This window comes from Prionailurus bengalensis, chromosome D4 (genome assembly GCF_016509475.1).
Source record: "Prionailurus bengalensis isolate Pbe53 chromosome D4, Fcat_Pben_1.1_paternal_pri, whole genome shotgun sequence".
Taxonomy (NCBI): domain Eukaryota; kingdom Metazoa; phylum Chordata; class Mammalia; order Carnivora; family Felidae; genus Prionailurus; species Prionailurus bengalensis.
In genome coordinates this window covers 85841434-85860624 of record NC_057359.1, presented here as the reverse complement: position 1 = coordinate 85860624, position 19191 = coordinate 85841434, and the positions used below count along the sequence as shown (strand labels likewise).

At 46.0% G+C, this 19191-nt stretch overlaps 1 protein-coding gene across 10 annotated transcripts in view; it reads right to left on the bottom strand.

Moving 5' to 3' along the window:
* RALGPS1 (Ral GEF with PH domain and SH3 binding motif 1) overlaps positions 1-19191 on the bottom strand; it is a 275337-nt gene that overhangs the window by 201968 nt on the left and 54178 nt on the right. For all 10 annotated transcript variants that reach the window (XM_043566967.1, XM_043566958.1, XM_043566963.1 and 7 more), the window contains one exon: positions 9554-9604. In XM_043566967.1, coding sequence (XP_043422902.1) covers positions 9554-9604 — 51 coding nt within the window. The remainder of the gene's footprint in view (positions 1-9553; positions 9605-19191) is intronic.

The following is a 19191-nucleotide window of genomic DNA, read 5'->3' as shown; positions in this document are numbered from 1 at the left end:
TTGAAATTCATATGGAAATGCAAAGGACTAGAATAGCCAAGACAATTTGAAATACAAGAACACATTTTAAGAACTGATTCTCCCTAAATTTCAAGAAGACCATAGCGGGAGTGGGAAAGGAGGGAGGGATTTCAAGGAGTGAGAGGAAACTTTTTGGGTGATGGGTATGTTTATTGTCTTGATTCGATGATGGCTTCACAAATGTTGTGAAGGCTTCATCAAATTGTTGGCTTTATTTATGCATGGTTTGCTATGTACCTATCATACCTCAAGCCGAAAAAAATCTCATTCAGTTCTCATGTCCAATTTTTTGAAGTAGTACTATTATCAACTCCATTTTACAGAAATGGAAACTGAGACTCAGAGACAGTAAGCGACTTGAGCACGGCCACACAGATACATACCGAATCCTCTCACTCCAAAGCCCAAGCCCTTAATTAAGCTTTGGGGAATACAGAAACAAATGCTTTTCTACCTGCCTCTCATTCATTCAACAAGTATTGACAAGTACTGATCCTGTAATGTGCCACCATGGCTGGAGTAAGGGACCCCAGCAGTGACAGAGAAAGTCCTTTCCTCGGACAGCTTGACACATTGCTGGCCCAGGGTCCCTCTAAGCTTGACGTAATAGCACTGTTGTTCATTTTCTCTTTGTCACATCCCTGACTTCTCTCAAAAGAGAAGAAATACCTTGTGAGTTTCTGCCATGTGCCAGGCCATCTGCCTGGGACAGACATCATTTCTACTTAAGGATAAGGAAATGGAGACACAGGGAGGTGCAGGAGCCTGCCACAATCACACAGCTAGAGAGTAGCAGAGCTGGGTTGCAAATGCAGACCTTCCTGCCTCTGAAGCTTAGGGTCCTCCCATCACATCAAACTGGAATCATGCAGCTGCTCTTAACACACAGGCCTCACAAACCTTGTTTTCCTTGCAGACAAAATCACAACCAGGAGCCAAGTCCCCATGGATAAAAACAGCTGTTCACCAAAGGTTCTGTTTTATGTTATTAATTCATTTAAAAGGAAATCTGGTCTCTAACCAGCACTATTGTCATATCCACACCCAAGAAGAGGGAAAAAAATGAGTCTGGAAGGTGCAAAGTGGTGGTTTCATTGGCTCAAATGCGCTGCTGGCCCATGTCTGCACGCAGACCTGATTCCTGCCCCCGCGGCTCTCCCCTCCCACGAGGCCAAGTGTTTTTCTGGCGCCCAGGGAGGGACTCCAACCTCTGCCCACATCTTGAATGGAGTTTGGGGGAAGCCTTTTCCACTTTGCTTCTGTTGTGACAAGAAGTCGTTACGGTGGGTAGAGCAACTACCAGGAAATGAGAAGCAAATAATAAATGCAAACTCAGAGCAATTAACAGATGAGAGGCTGTGGCTCAGACTTCCGGTGCCGACATCAGCGCTGACGGGCCTCACTCTGGAGCCATCCACCCCGTGTCTTGGCCCCGAATGGAGGGCCCCTGGACCACCCCCCTACTACCGAATTCAGTTTTTTGAACTAAGGGAGGCACTACAGCACAGAAGAGGATTCAATGAGATATACCATCATTATCACTACCGCACCCTCAATGCATTCAACAAGTGACATCAGGATCGGGCACTGGGCTGGGTCACAGGATACGGAGGGAATAGTATTGGCATGCTGAAAAGTGCTATGCACGGGAAGCAGGAGACGGTGTGACGAAAGGGAGCATGAGGGGAACCTGCATGATTCCCAGTCTGGGGCTCCCACCTGCTCATTCCATCTCTGGGACCGGGAGTGGCGGCGGGGGGGGGGGGGGGGGGGGAGGGACCAGGGAGGCTGTGGGCAGCACAGCACAGCGGGCTTGGGCTTGCTGAGGCCGGGAGGTCTGCTGCTGGCCCCTCACGCGGCCTGACCAGCAAGGGTGAAGGAGGTGTGCATCCAAGGAGCAGTGGGGAGCCTCTCAGAGGGTTCTAGGCATGAAAGGGTCAGACTGTGGCTTTAGAAAGATGTCTCTGGATACAGAACGAAGGTTGGGAGGCAGGATTAAATATGGAGAGATGTGACCGAAGGAAAGGTGGCAGAGACTCAGGCTAGGCTGGGGCAGTGGAGGGAAATAAATGGTCTGAGAAAACTGCCCAGCATGTGACCTGAGAGAGGGGTTTTAATGATGTCATCGAAACTGATCTCCTCTTTACAAATAACTGCCTGCTGGCGACGTGCTTCCCTTCTCCTAGGGCCAAATGCTGTGACTCCAAGGAGCAGCAAAGACACACAGGGTTTGTCTGACATCCAACACTGACCTCGGCTTTCTGGAATGCCCGCTTCTTCAGAGCAGGCAAGCCGGCATCCAGACAAAAGGCCAGAGGGTCAGGTTCCTGAACCCACAGGCAGTGTTTTCCTGCACTGCAACGTGTCATGTGGCCCAGAGGAAATGGTGTACTTCAGCAGGGAGTCTCCCATTCCTGCTGATCAGCCCTTCCACAGACCAGCAGATGCAGGTCAAGGTGCTCAGACGCCACGAGCCCTGAGGCAGGAAGGGTGAAGCGAAACTTCTCTAGAGTAAGTGCCCCACAGGGATGCAAGCTCTCTCTGGATAAAGCCTCTTGTCCCCGAATATCCATTAATGTTGCTCTCTTCCTCATTCTAACCCATTTGCCTTTCTCTCTAAGCCCCAGCTTCCCCCCAGGGCCCCAGTGAGCACAGCCAGGATCCCAAGCCCATCCAGACCAGCCCTTGCTTGCCTTCCGCTACCCCTGAGCTCCTGGCCTGTGCCAGGCCCTGGCCCTGAAGCCTAGTGGCAGGTGCTGGTGACACACTGGTCCCTTACCTCATGCGGCTCCCAGTCTAGGCCCACGGCCGTCCTCTGGGGGAAGTCCAGGCTACCCCTGGCACCTCCAACTCCCTTCCACATTGCTGTCAGTGCCCTGGCCTTTGGCTCTGGCCCACAGTCTCCTCCTACCCTCTCCTGCCTTCGTCTCCAGAGACGTCACTACACTGGGTGGTGTACCTTCTCACCCCCGGGTCATACCATACCCCCCTTCTCCGGGAGAGACCTTCACCGCCCCCCCCACGGCAGCCCCCTGAAGGCACAGCCACATCCCATCAAGCAGTCTCCAGAGCGACCCCACCTCGCAGACCCCGCACTCTGCCATCACTCTCCCTCTGTGACCTCCTGGCCTCCAGCTCATTCCCCAACTCCAAACCAAATCTGTGCTTTGCCCCCTGCTTGACCTCTGGTTCCCCAGCCCTCCTTGAGTCTTCCAGGCACATCCCTCTCCAGCCCTTCCAGCCTCCCTCTCCCAGGCTAAACACTTGGCTTCCAGGCTCTCTTCCTCCCCCTCTGCCCTCTGCTCTTCCTTCCACTCCCCGAACGCACAGTCCACTCCTCTCTTGCCTGTTTCTTCTCGTCTTTGGCCTCACAGTAGCTTCATAACTGGCCTAATACCAGGCCCTCTCCTCTCTGGTGCTACCACCCCGGCCTCAGACACACTCTTGCAAAGCTCCTGACCAGTCTCCTGACTCCAGTCGGTTCTGTCTCAGGCAGTGAGAATGAACTTCCTAAAATACACACCCGTCCATGTTACTCCCTTTGTGAAATCCCTCCGTGAATCCCCAAGCCAAACAACATAGAGCTCTGCCTCCCGCCCATCCCTACCCCACATTCTTCTCGATGCCTCTACATCCTAACAATACTTGTCTATTGTATGTTCAAGTATCTGTCCCTTCTTCTCACTGGATTATGCCCGTGTCCCCTCCATCTTTGTCTCTCCAGCATGTAGCACAGCACACTGATAAATGAACGAATGAACGAAAGTCAGTAAATGGGCGAAGGTCAGTCAGACTACTGGGGACTCTGGCAGCGGGGACAGAGCAATGTCCACAGGGGCAGCAAAAAGACTGGGAAAAACTCAGGCACCCACTAAGGCTCGTTTCCTTCATACTCAGGCCTGCCGGACACCCATGACCCTGCATGCCCCCAGCTGCAAGAGAATGACACGCTGCCTTCTGGTAAGCGCCTGTTGTGACGACATCCCTGGCAATGGTGCCCTTGAGGAGCACAGAACCGAGAGAATAGCAGGCCTGCCTTTTCTCCTCCCCAGCCATCCGGCACCAAACGTAGTGTTAAATTTCACTAAATATATGATTTGCCTTTTCAATGCGTTATCCACTCTGCCTGAAATGCCCTTCCCAACTCCCATCCCATTGCCCAAACCACCCCTTCAGCCATCAAGGCTCAGGGCCAATGTGCCAACTCCAAGGCAGAGTGACTCTCCCCACTGATGTCTCCAGGGCCTTCAGGCACCAGGGTGTAAGTCATCTAGACCTCAGCCTCCCTGCCACCTGGGGACCAGGATGTGAACGCAGACCTCAAGGACTCCAGAACAGTGTTTTGACCCACTCCACTATTCAAAGCATCACCTCCTTGGAGCCAGGCGCTCCCACATGGGCGTCGCCGAATGTTCTGCTGGCACCACCTCACGTCAGTGACACACGCAGCCTGTTCCAACTGCTCACCAGTGAGAGGAAACGGCGACAAGTCATTGGGAACTTATTGCGTGCGGGCACTGTACTAAGATCTTACTCACCCACTGTAAGGTGAAAAGTGTGATTTCCCCATTTTACATGCGAGAAAACAAGCATAAAGAGAATGAGTAACTTGTCCAAAGTCTGAGCTCCTCAGGGTGAGGCCAGGACTCAAGCCCGGCTCTGTGGGATGAGTCCCTGCTCTCAAGCACCGTGCAGGTGAGCGGACCCGGTGGCCCAGTGTGGAAAGACCCCTAGGCTGAGTGACGCACAGGTCGTGCCCATTTCCAGCACATTCTAAGAACAGTCGCTTCCCCTTGATGCACTTCACATCGGAACCAATGACAAAACCAGTTCTGACAGCTCCACTGGCCTCTGGGAAACTGCTGGGCCTTCACTTTCCTAGGCTGGGAGTTGGGCACAATGACCGCGATATTTGCAGGGAATACTGGTGGGGACAAAACGCCACCCCGAAAATGTACCACACGAGACTACCGCCACCAGGACGCCTCAGAAAGACCTTCTTCACAATGCAGCCTTCAGTCCGAGCCCCGCCAGCTGGGAATCCACCTATCCCCTGCGACTCAATCCACCACGGGGGTGATGGGGCTCTGGGCCACAGCATAGAGGTTAAACCCAGCTGCGAGCCATTATGCTGCCAAGTTCTATCTGCATTCACTCGCCAGTGTTTGATAAAATTGGTCACTTGATAGAGTCACCAGGGAACAGGGCAGTTACGGCTCCATACTCGCTAACTTCCATTTTCCTTGCTCTCTGCCAATCCTTAACTCACCGTCTGCCAAGCTTCCTCCAAGCCCTGGGCCGATGCTCTTGTGGTCTCCTTTGCAGAAACAGGCAGAAGCCACAGTTCTACCCTCAGTTATCAACAGCATTTGGAAATTTGAATCTTCAAAGGCTGAGCTCGCCAGGCAAAACCCTTGTTTTGGGGGAAGTGGCTCCACCACAAAACAGGCACCCTGGTCACAATGTTCCCTTAATTGGTACGTGCCCGCCTTGGCAATGTGCCAGACACAGCCAGATAACATTCTGCTCCCTACTTTTCTCATTCATTCCTTCTCCACTCATTCAGCAAACAGTTATTGAGTATCTACTGTGTTCCAGGCACTGGGATCCAACAGGGTCTCTCAGGAGGCAGACTCCAGAACCAAGTGAGCATAACCCTCCTCCTTCTGCCCTGGTGCTTCCCAAAGCCTTTTGGAGGAGTCAAGGAACGGGCCCCACTTGGGTGCAGAAGTGGCACAAGGAAGGGAAGACAAGAAGAAAAGGTGCCAAAGACAAAGAGAACTGCAAAGAAATGTTAAACTGCAATCAGGAGTCTGCTGGGTAATAGTAACACCAATATTATCCTTTTAAAATTATTGTGTGTGTATATATGATGGGATAATACAAAAACGTAATCATTTAATGTTGTTAGGAACCCAAACTGTCAGTGTAAAAGAAATCATGGGGGAAGGGAAGGGGAAAAAAAATAGTTACAAACAGGGAGGGAGGGAGGCAATCCATAAGAGACTCTTAAATACAGAGAACAAACTGAGGGTTGACAGGGGCAGGGGGGGAGATGGGTAATGGGCACTGAGGAGGGCACTTGTTGGGATGAGCACTGGGTGTTATATGTAAGTGATGAATCACGGGAATCTACCCCCAAAACCAAGAGCCCACTGTATACACTGTATGTTAGCCAACTGACAATAAATTATATTTTAAAAAATCCCATGAAAATCAAGGGAATTAAGCTCGAAACACTGTAATGTTAGATGTGAACTGGAAAGACCAACATTATATTGGTCACATGCCTACAAATGACCCTCAAATCTCAGAGGCTTACACCAGCAATATTAATTTCACACTCCGAGGTCGGCAGAACGGCTGCGGGTCAGCCAACCTCCACTGGGCTCACTGGGGCAGGGCCAGGTTAGGCTGGAGTGCAGGCTTTGGGTTAGGTCGGGTCATCCATGCATCCCCATTTTTGGACTCGGGCTGAACGAGCAACGGCTACCCGTACATCACGGAGAGTGGAAGTTCCAAGAGGGCTGGCCATGCCTCTCACTCGCCACGTGCATGCTGTCACTTGTGCCCAAGGCACAGGGCCAAGCCCAAAGTCAATGGGATGAGAAACACACACCACCCACAGGGAGGTCATGCCAAGGGTGAGGAGGGAAGGAAGAGCTGTGGAGAAAGAACACCACCTACCCTAATTATGAACCCGTGACTTTTCCTTTCAAAAATAAATATTTCCTAACCCTGTCCACCAAAAGGGGCTAAAAGCAACTGCAACCTCCTCTCATAAGCATCCTTTCACCCACACTGTGGTTTCTGAATATTATTCACCAGTAAAAGAAACCAGCGCCCTGAGGGACACCTGATTCCAGGTCTTCAGAAGGAAATGTACAACATAACACTGACATAGCTCATTGCACCAAAGTGCAAGGAAGCTATCAAAACCAAGGGGGTCATGTTAAAAGGATACAGGAGCTGCACCAAGGGCTCCCATTGGTTAAAGAAAGGACAATTCACCTATCAAATAGAATAGTGACTACAATTCACTGAAACACAGATCCTCAACCCCACTCTAACCCTATGGAATCAGAATCTCTAAGGATGGACCTAGGTATCTGTATTTTTTTTTAACAGAGCTCCTCAACTGATTCTGAGGCATAAGCAGGTCTGAGAGGCACCAGGCCAAAGGCTTCCTCATCTTCTGGGAGGGCAGATCACTCAGAGTGCCCATCTTGCTCTCAGATGCTGGCCTCTGCTTCCTCGGAAGCCTTGTCAAACTGCTAACTGTCCTTCATTCTTGTCCTTCCAACTCTGGGGTGGTCCAGCCACAATGTGGCAGACATCATCAAGAAGAAAAATTCCAGTTTTCAGTCTACTAACAACAATAACAGCAAAACAGCTGGGACGGCTCCCAGGGTCCTCCTTTTAACCACAGTTTTGACAATGAGTATGAGCAACAAACTCTCCCATTTTTAGCTAACATAGATCAAAGACATTCAAGTTTGGGGTTTCTCCATATATCTCAAAGTAATTAGTTCTTAATCCTCACTCTTTATCAGAAGTACCTGGTAACCCTCCACAAAACAGGGCTGACTGGGCTCCAGGCTCTGACCCAGAGATCCAGATCCAATGGCTGAGAGTGGAATCTGGGCACCCCATGTTTCAGAGGCTGCCCACGTGATTCTGATGTGCAGCCATGATAGACAACCACCGCTCCAAGCTAAATTCTTGAAAGCTAAACATCACCACCTTTATGTCTTATCACAATGTGAATCAAGATATGTCTTGGACGAGGCACCTTCCAAACCTCAGTGCCCCGGGGAAAAGTCTTGGTCTGCCCCTAATTGTGCCTCTAAAGACCTTCCCACCATTTTCCCTCCAACAATCAAGCCTGAGCAGCCGCCCCAGCCCTGGGCACAGGTAGGTTCAGGATTCAGGGCTCACGGCAAGCTGGGCTCCTCTCCCAGAAGCTCACGACAAAGAATAAAGACTGTAATGTTTAAACTGCTCCAGATCAAAGCCAAGCAGACAACATGATCACAAACAGCTTCAAGCTGAGAACTAAGGCAACCATCATACAAATACTCCTCCAGAAGTCTCCAAAAGGTAGACTGGTTTTGTTTTTTTTTTTTTATTTAAAAAGAATGGGGATAATTCCATGTTAGAAGAAAACAGTAAAAGATTGGAAGTCAGCCAATTCAAACAAGCAAACATAGTTCTGCTCCCCAAACCTGATAAACATAGTGCACACGCACACACACAGGTGCACGTGCACGCGTGCGCGCGCGCGCACACACACACACACACACACACACACACACTAATTCAAATCATTGCCACGTCCTCACATAGATGCTGAGAGCAGCTAGTGGTACTAGTTTCCTCCTAATTTGCAGTAGGTCAGATGCCAGCTCTCAGAAGGCCTAAATCCTTTGTCTGGCTTTGTATTAAAATATGCTGCTTTTCTCAAAGACTTAACAGCTACCATACTATAAGAAGAAGGGTTGTATGTCAAGATAGTTCTGGAATTCACACCATGGTTGCAGCAGACACTTTGTGACCTATCTCCCCATCTACACCCCTCTTCTCTAAAATGTGCACCCCATTCACCAGGCTGGGTCCCCTCAGCTGTGCCTGCCTGTTTGGTCACCTACCCCTGGCGTAGATTATGAATCGGCACTAGATATGTGGCTCAGCCGGGCTGGGTTGAGAGCTACTCATCTCAGTCTGGAAGGTGGATTAAAGGAGGATCACATAAATGTGAGCCCTTCGGGGAGGCCAGCTTGGACCACGTGAGCAGACAGGAAAGAAGGCAGGAGAGCAAAAAAGAGGAAACAGCAGAGGCAAGAGGCAGAGACGGCTTGAGTCTTGGTTGGCACTCTAGCTGCCTGAACTCCATGCCTGTGGATTCCACCAAGTGCCCTTTTGTCCTCGTATTAAACTCCTCTTCTGCCTATTCAGTACTTTGAAATGGATGCCTATCACTTGCCAACGAAAAAAGACCGCTGACTAAAACAACTATAAAGCCTTGTTATCAACTACTAAACATTTCCAGGATATTTTTAAAGACCAAGACCAACTTTTTTCTCTTTATTGAATACGCTGTTTCTAAAAATGTACATATGCTTTTAATGTACATATGTACGTGTTTTGCTGTGGCAACTGGTTTTGAAATCAGAAACAAGGCAACCACCAGAATTTGGGATCAACAAAAAGAAAGCTCTCTAGAAAAAAACGTTCCCTCACAGGAGGAGGGAGGGGAAAAGGAATCAGTGTGGGAAGGCCTGGCTCGGTCATGGAAGCCGTGGGCACCGAGTGCCCCCAGCCTCACCCGAGTAGGCCCAACTCAGTGAAATTCTCCACAGAATTCAAACAGCTGGCTCACAGAACGAGCACCATCAAGAATGAGAAGCTCCTGGATGCTCTAACAGGGGCTTAAGTCAGTAATGCATTTATAGAGACTACAAGAAAGAAACCTGACTAACTCCCCTCTTCCCAGCCACAGTGTTTAGAGCAATTTAAAGGACAGAGTACAGACCTCCGGCTGGATGGCTTTAAACACAGGTATGTCCATTAACGTGATCTGGCTCTGTAACAAAAGAGAATCAGTATTAGAATAAACCGTAAACCAAAGACAGCTGTCATGTTACTTTAAATCTATATAGGGTAAGAACACATTCTCCCTTGAGACACAAATTAAGAAAGAACAGAATAAAAAATTTCTAAAATGCCTCTCCTATCCTTCCCCCTTCATAAATCTTGTCCCCACATCCTTCTTTCTTTAATGTGAGACAAACTCCCAATTTAAGAATTGATAATAGTCATTTGGAGGATGGAACTGAGATGAAGGGGAACATTTTCAGTTTGGATATTTTCGCACTTTGTGAGTTGTTGTTTCAAGCATGAATTACTTTTGGCATTTAAAAAAGTTGTAGACACAATATTAAAAATTAGAATGCTAAAGAGACACTATCTATTAGTCTAAATTTAAATTTTTTAAAAAAACTGTGGCTTATAGAAATTGTACATTTCTTCTGAAGTCTCGGCCTCCTCTAAATTATACAGTAGAGGGCTACTCAAGATGCATCCGAGGACCATGCTGGACCGCAAACTATTTATTCCACCAGCCCACAACGAGAGAACTTCAGAATTTGAGAGCAAGCATTTGGGAACTTTTATAGCAAATTGCCACATTTTTATTGTATTTTTTTAAAGTATCAGTCCTCAACAGATAGGAGGTGAAAAAAATGGCCCTTTACCACAGCTAGCTTGAGAAGCATTAATGCTGTAAATACAGAAAACACATATAATTAAAAGGCTGTTCTAGGGGCGCATGGGTGGTTCAGTGAGCAGAGCGTCTGACTCTTGATTTCAGCTCTGGTCATGATCTCTTGGTTCAGGGGTTAGAGCCCCACGTCAGGCTCTATGCTGATAGTGTGGAGCCCGCTTGGGATTTTCTCTCTCTGTCTCTCTCTCTCTCTCAAAATAGATAAATAAAATAAAATAAAATTAAATTAAATTAAAATTAAAATAAAATAAAATAAAATAAAATAAAATAAAATAAAATAATAAAAGGCTGGTCCCATCGTTAGCTGCTCATCGGGCAGCAATAAGAGAAAGCATCCTTGCTGATCTTTCCAGGCCAAGGCAGAGACTGAGCTGACTTCACATGACCTGCCCATCTCCACATGTCACCTGGGATGCCAGACGTCAGTTAACAGACACCTCTGTGACAGGCCAGGGAAGGAGAGCCAAGGGCGTTTGGCTGCCTCCTAATGCAAGAAGATACCCTGCCCCTGGCACACAGGTCAAAGAGGAGGACGTGATGCAGGGGAACGAACTTGGGCTCTGGAACCAGCAGGACTTGGGTGTATGTCTGGGTAACACTGCTTGACAGCAATATTCTCTTTGACGCATGATTTAACCTCTCTCCCAATCTCAGGCGCCACATCTAGGAAATGATGACAATAATCCCTATCTTATAGGATCCTTGGGAATATGTAAGACAAGAGGTGCAGAATGTCTGGCATATGACAGGTGCTCTCTCTAGATACGGATATGCACGTGTGTATACACATACATATATACATGCAAACAGAGAGAGCGCATCTATGTATGGTGTAGAGAGAGAAACACATACACAGAGACCGAGAACGTCTGTCAGGTGCCAGGCATTCTGCACCTCCTATTTTGAATTTTCACAAAGATTATATATACCACAGACCCATGAACAACACAGGGGTTACGGATGCCAACCTTCCACAGTTGAAAATCTGCATATAACTTTTGACTCTCCAAAAGTTAACTACTGATAGCCTACTGTTGACCAGAAGCCTTGCTGATAACATCAAAGCTGATTAACACACTGTATGAATTATATGCTGTATTCTTACAGTAAGGTAAGCTAGAGAAAAGCAAATGTTATTAAGAAAATCATAAGGAAGAGAAAATACATTTACAGTACTGTATGTATTTAAAAACATCTTTATATAAGTGGATGCACACAGTTCAAACCTGTGTGTTCAAGGGTAAACTGTACCCACGTGTGTGTTCATACATTTGTACTTACATATCATATGTATGCAAAGTCACACAGATGGACTCATGTATTGGATGTGAACTTATGGCTCCTGACCAATACATGAGCTAAGAAATAAGGGACTATTGATCCATTTGAATATTCATGTATCAAAGTTGCTCTAGAGAACACTTAAAGGAGGCTGTTACATTGGGTCAACAAATACTGTCATGAAAAAAAGCCTCATGTCCAAAATACATGAGAAAAATGACAACAACGCAGTATGTCAGGTGTAACCACAATCCGGGGCTAAGGTGCAGAGCTGTGGTTGCCTCTCGGCATAATTTAAAGGTGGTCCAAAAGCACTGGGTTCCTGAGAAGCACAGGATGCAGGCCAAAGCGTACCATCCTCAGGGCTGAGCGGGAGAGGGAAGTCAGCAGGTGGCCTCCGTGGAGAGCCTCTCCGTCCCCTCCAAGGGGCTAGTGCTGCCACTAACGGAAGCTCAGGAGAGGGACAGCAAAGGCGGTGGGAATGAAGAAGCACTTGGGAATCGAGTCCTTCCACCTCTGGGTCTACCCACCAGCAGTAAGGGGGCACTGGACGTCCACACAAGGTGCGTCTGGCCCTTGTAACCTGGGTGTCAAGGGACGACTGAGGCCTGGAGGCCTAAAGGTCTGCGTGTCTGGCCCAGAGCTATGTCCCGGGCAGTGCAAACAGACTGGCGATCCTCCTGCCAGACCTGTGGAGACTGCTAGCCAAGTCCCCTCACATTTGGATTAATTCTGTCATCCTGGGGAACAGAACAGCCTTATGGAAACAGGAGATTCATGCTGAAAGCTCAGAGGGCCTTGGAAATCCGTCCTGTGGCTCAAGTTAACTCCCTACCCGGGAGAACCAGCAGGATGTTTGCTATGTCATTTAGGAAGAGAACCAAAAGTCCACTAATGAGAAAATAAGAAAACTTCCTCTCCATCCTGCCATCACTTCTAGGGCTTGCTACCAAATTTCTAAATGATTTATGAAAATAGTGGCTTTACATTTCACACTGTTTTGGAAGTTTCAAATATTGTGATCCCTGCTCAGACCCTACGTCAGAAAGTGTATTCAGGTTTTTTATTCAAAACAAACAACAACAGAGGTCACCAAACTTAAAACAGACTGGCTGGTCCCAAACACACAATCTGAGGGTTTTCCGAAGTCTCTCGTGCATTTTTATCCTCACGATTCTGACCAAAAAAGAAGCCGAGTCCAGAACAAGAATATGTCAGTACACAGGTAAAATCTTCAGATTACAAATGTGTCATTTTAGTACAAAGCCATACACGCACGGAAAGGGTGCTGACCAGCCGTCCCTCCCAGGAAGTGTGGGGGCTCCAACCCAGGCAGTTTTACCAGAAAGGGAGGGTGTGGGTAGGGATGGAGGTTTGAGGGCAGCCAGTCCTGTCCCCCTTCACAGTGGCTCTCAGCCTCAGAAGACCTTGCGCCTCCCTCAGGGGAGAGGCCCGGGCTTCGTGGAGAGAAGGAGCATTTCCGGGGATGTGGTGCGGCCTCTGTAAAAACGCCCGGCAATAGGGCCCTCGGGTCCACAAGCAGCACTTGTCGTGAGGAGCAGGCATGGTATGGAAGTGCTGAATCACTACACTGTGCACCTGAAGCTAATATTAGATTGCATGGGAACGGACTGGGAAACATAAGCACAGTGAATGAATGAATGGACAAATGAATGAATGCAGCACAGCCTCCACAGTGAGGCACACATGCCTGGACGGAGGTGCACACTCATGAACAAGTCTCTCCACGGCTTCTCCTTATCTTTGAAAATAAAGCCTTCAACAGGATGTCCAATGAAGCTAGCTACCTGGCAATGCCTTCCTTAATCCTTTTTTTTTTTTTTTGAGAGAGAGTAACAGAACACCAGCAGGGGTGGGGCGGGGGGAGGGGGAGCGACACAGGAACCAAAGCAGGCTCCAGGCTCTGAGCTATCAGGGTTCAAACCCACCAACTGCGAGATCATGACCTGAGCCGAAGTCAGACACTCAACCTACTGAGCCACCCAGGAGCCCATGCCTTCCATAATCCTAACTCCTTCTCCAACCCCCTCCTTCACCCTAGTCAAGGACTCCCTAAAAACCCAGGCTTTTTAGGGAAACGGCCAATCTCCACATATTACAAAACATTTCTGTTGAGGTGACTCCTTCAGAATGGAGAGACCTACTGGAGTACTTCACAATATGGCCCTAAAGAAAGAGGGTTACTGTGTGGATAAAGGAAAGCTACTTAGCTAAAAAGGAAAGCAAACACACACACACACACACACACACACACACACACACACACACAAAACAAAAACCAAAAAAACCCCAACTGTTTTCTACATATGCTGAATGTAGTGTTTCTCCCTCTAACACTGGTGACTAAATCCCCTCTCCCCGGCCACAACCTTAGCGTAAAGGCTCTCTCAACCCCCAAATAAACAAACAAAAGAAGTTGTTGGCAAATGAGTGGCACATTTTGTAACAGAAGAGACCTTTAAATTTGCATTTAGATCACTCCACCAGCTCACGACCAGGAAGGCTCACAGAACAAAAGGGCAATCAGCTCCACAGATACATTCCTACCTGTACTCCTAGAGCCACAGAAACATGTGCGGGGCAAATTTAGAATGACAGTCAAGGAAATGCAGATTAAACAGGAAGATGCCATTTGTGGTCCAGCAGTGCCACCAGGAGCGACAGGACTTTACAGACTGCTCTGTTCTTTTTGAAAAGCAATCTGGCAGCAAACCATTACAAAAGTTCTTTAACTCTTGCTTTTTCTAAAAAGTCAAACTTCTAAAAAAAAAAGTTGCAAGAATAGTATGATGAACTCTATAACCTTTCACCTAGCTTCACTAATTATTAACATCTTGCCTCATTTGCTTTTTCTCTATGTATATAAATAATTACATATACACCATTTTCTCCTGAACCACTCGAGAATAAAATGCAGATATCATGACTCTTCACCCCTAAATCCTTCAACATGTTCTTTCCCAAGAACAAGACCATGCTCTTACATAATGACAAAATTATTACACTCAGGAAACTTATCATTGCTACAACAGTATTATCTAATATTACATACAGTCCACATTCAAAATTTGCCAAAATATCCCAATAGTTTTTACAGCAATTTTTTCACAATCCAAGATCAGGCATTGCAGTTAGATACTATCCTAAAAAGTGAGATGAGCATATGGCTGACACAACAATCCGTAAACCTACAGAAAGGCAAGCGTTAGAAACAAAAAAGGCCACAAAAAGTGACTTGTTGGGAGAAAAAAAATTATGGTACATTCAGACTCTGGAGTTTCATGAAGCTATTAAAAATAGGGCGCCTGGGTGGCACAGTCAGTTAAGCGTCCGACTTCAGCCAGGTCACGATCTCGCGGTCCGTGAGTTCGAGCCCCGCGTCAGGCTCTGGGCTGATGGCTCAGAGCCTGGAGCCTGTTTCTGATTCTGTGTCTCCCTCTCTCTTTGCCCCTCCCCCGTTCATGCTCTGTCTCTCTCTCTCCCAAAAATAAATAAACGTTGAAAAAAAAATTTAAAAATAGAGAATTAGGGGTGCGTGGGTGGCTCAGTCACTTAAGCCTCCGAATTCAGCTCAGGTCATGGTCTTGCAGTTCACAAGTTCGAGCCCTGCATCGGGCTCTGTGCTGACAGCTCAGAACATGGAGCCTGCTTCTGATTCTGTGTCTCCCTCTCTCTCTGCCCCTCCCCCACTTGCACTCTGCTTCTCTCTCTCTCAAAAATAAATAAACATTATTTTTTTTAAAAAAAAGTAGAGAATTAAATCTATACATATTGACCTAGAAGGATGTCCATGAACTATTGATGACAAAGTTCCAGCTTTGCTCTTTACTCTGCTTTCAGCCTGCTGAGGAGGAGGATGGAAATCTAGCTGTCGAGCACCCCTGCTGAGAAACTGAGGACCTTTTAAATGATATGAACCCTTTTTATTACAAAATAACACACATTCACATAAACCGCATCAAGCAATTACACGGTTTGATGACTTATTATAAGATGAATACCTTGTAATTACCACCTCAGTCAAGAAATAGCTACCTCAATCAACACATGAACGGACCCCAAAAATGGGGTATATACACACACTAGGGAGTATTATTCAGCCTGAAAAAGCAAGGAAAGGCTGACATATGTCACAATATGGACAAACCTTGAGGACATGGTGTTAAGTGGCAAAAGCCAGACACACAAAAAATACTGTCTCGGTGGTTGAGGGTAGGGGGGATGGAGAGTTGTTTAATGGGTATGGCGTTTCGGGTGTGCAGGATGAAACAGCTCTGGAGATCAGGTGCACGACAATGTGAATGTACTTAACACTACTCACCTGTACGCTTAGACACGGTTACAGTGATAAATTTTATGTTGCATATAGTTTACCACAATTCAGAAAACTCACCCCAGAGTTCTTCCCTGTGCCTCATCCCAATCACAAGCCCTCCCTCCGGCCATGAGAAACAGAGGTCCTGACTTACCTCAAGTTTCTTTACGATTTGATCACCCAAGTGTGTGCACCAGGGCATCATGGTGGCATCTTGCCCGTTTCTTTTTTTCATGTTTATTTGTTTTTGAGAGAGAGAAAGCGCAAGCAGGGGAGGGGCACAGAGAGAGGGGGATAGATAGATAGTTCGAAGTGGGCTCTATGCTGACGGCACAGAGCCCAATGTGGGGCTCGAACTCACAAACCGTGAGATCATGACCTGAGGCGAAGTTGGATGCTTAACTGACTGAGCCACCCAGGCACTCCTTGCCCACTCTTGAAAGTTTAACGTGCGGCACCTGGCTGGCTCAGTTGGTAGAGCATGCGACTCTTGATCTCGGGGTTGTGAGTTCAAGCCCCACGCTGAGGGTACAGATTACATAAAAAATAATAATAATAAAAATAATATAAATAAAATAAAAGGTTGATGTGTATTTGCAAGTTTCTTTTAATCTACAAGTATTCTCTCCATCCCTTGTTTTCCTCACAATGTATCTGCTGGAGAATCCAGGCCATTTGATCTACACAGTTCCCCACACTCAGAGTTCAGGTCAACATGTTCCTCTGTCCTTGGCATTTCCTGCAAATTGTCAGCTGCGCCCGGAGACTTGAGCAGACACAGGTTTGATCCCTTTGGCAGGAATGGAGGTGGTGCTGTGCTGTTTCATCAGGAAGCACATAATGTCTCTCCTTTTGTGTCAGTAGCTATTGATGCTCAATGCTTAGATCTATTAACTCACTCGGGTTATAAAATGATGATACTGTATTCCAATTCTATCATTCCTTTTCCACTTATTAACTGAAATTATCCTTACCCACTATTTGGTTACCCAGTACAGTTCAAAAGTTCAAAAGTGAAAGGTAAGACAAATACTGGATTCTTTCTTTCTATTTCTTAGGTTTTGAGGTAATAAATTTGTCCCCCATTGTCATCCAGTGATGACCCATTGTTTGATGGGTTTCAATAAATTCCAAATATTATTCTTTTGAAGCTCAAAGGATCCCATCACTGGACAATGGCAGCTTCTTCCTCTAGGTGGCTCCTGAGTCCTTTTGACATGACCCTCTTGGTCCTCGATAGCTTCCTCACTGGTATTGGAAAGATGTACAGGCTCATCTTGAACATTTCCTGTCCTAGACCTAGAATCAAGCAATTCTCTGGGAAGCCCTGGTCTCTTTCAGCGGTAAATGGTATTTCACGACCACAGTCTGGAATTCATACTGCTATTTCCAATTCAAATTCAGGATACTTTTTTCCCCCTAACTTACTTACCTTCTTCTGTATTACATCTCTTATCTCCTTTCTTCCGTATTGAAAATCCTGGTCTCAAGGACACAGGGTATACAGGATTGCATTATCCCATAATTATTCATTTCCTTTATCCTACTTTATTCACACAACAGTCTTAGAATAACAATATTAATGCTACCACCATCAGTGTAATTACTGAGAAAAGTTATGAAAGTTTTGTTCTCTCCATCCTCCCACATTTTTTACAGTTTACACTGTAAGAGTCAACACTGCATCTATTACATGGGCAACACGGCCATTACACACCATACCTTCTCCTTCCCTTAGTCATTCGGTCTTAACTCTACAGTAACTGAGTGCTCACTGCTCTCCATCAGTCTTTATAGTGATGTTTCTCTAATCATTTTCATGGCCTGAAGCTTGTTCTCTGGTAAATTCCTCAGAAAGGGTTCACAGGAATAACATTCTCTGAAGAATAATCTTCTTGCGTGTTCATAATAGTCCGTGCCCTTAATACCTGAAAGTCAGTGTTACTGGATATAAAATCTTTGGCTCACATTTTTTTTTCCTTGACTTACTTGATTACATTATTTTGCTTTCTTTTGGCAAAAAGTGTTTGGGTCAAAAACATTGATGGTAATCTAATTTCACTTCTCTCAATAATTTCATGTTGCTTACATGTTGAAATGATACTATTTTAGATATACCAAGTAAAGTAAAATATATTTTTAAAGTAATCTCAGGGGCACCGAGGTGGCTCAGTCAGTTAAGTGTTTGACTCTTGATTTCAGCCCAGGTCATGATCTCACGGTTTGTAGGTTCAAGCCCCGTGTAGGCTCTGCACTGCCAGTGCAGAGCCTGCTTGGGATTCTCGCTCTCTCCCTCTCTCTCTGCCCCTGCCCTGTTCATGTTCTCTCTCAAAATAAATAAATAAACTTTAAAAATAATAATAAACATTAAAAATAAAAAAATAATTTCAACTCCTTTCTTTAATGTGGCTACAAGCAAATTTAAAATTGCATATGCGATATAGAAAACCCTAAAATCTCCACCAAGAAACTACTAAAATTGAGAAATGAATTCAGTAAGGTTGCAGGATACAAAATCAAGGTACAAAAATCCATTGCATTTCTATACACAAATAATAAATCAGCAAAAAGAGAAATTAAGAAACAATCCCATTTACAATTGCACCAAAAAATGATAAAATACCCATGAACAAACTTAACCAAGGAGGTAAAAGACCTGTACACTGAAAACTATAAAACACCGATGAAAGAAATTAAAGACAACACTAGCCCATGAATTGGAAGAACAAGTATTGTTAAAACGCCCATACTACCCAGAGCAATCTACAGATTTAATGCAATCCCTATCAAAATACCAACAGCATTTTTTATAGAACTAGAACAAACAATCCTAAAATTTCTATGAAACCACAAAAAAACTCCCAAATAGCCAAGGCAATCTTAAAACAGGAAAACAAAGGTGGAGGTATCACAATTCCAGATTTCAAGTTATACCACAAAGCTGTAATGATCAAAACCGTGTGGTACTGGTACAAAAACAGATACACAGATCAATAGAACACAATAGAAAGCACAGAAATAAACCCATAATTATATGCTCGATTAATCTTTGACAAAAGAGGCAAGAACATACAGTAGGAAAAAGGCAGTCATGGAGCCTAGGTGGCTCAGTCTGTTAAGCATACCACTTCGGCTTCGGTCATGATCTCATGGTTTGTGATTTTGAGCCCTGCCTCACTCTCCCTCAAAAATAAATAAACATTAAAAAAAAAAATTAGGGTCCCTTCAACAAATAATGTTGGGAAAACTGGACAGCCATATGCAAAAGAAT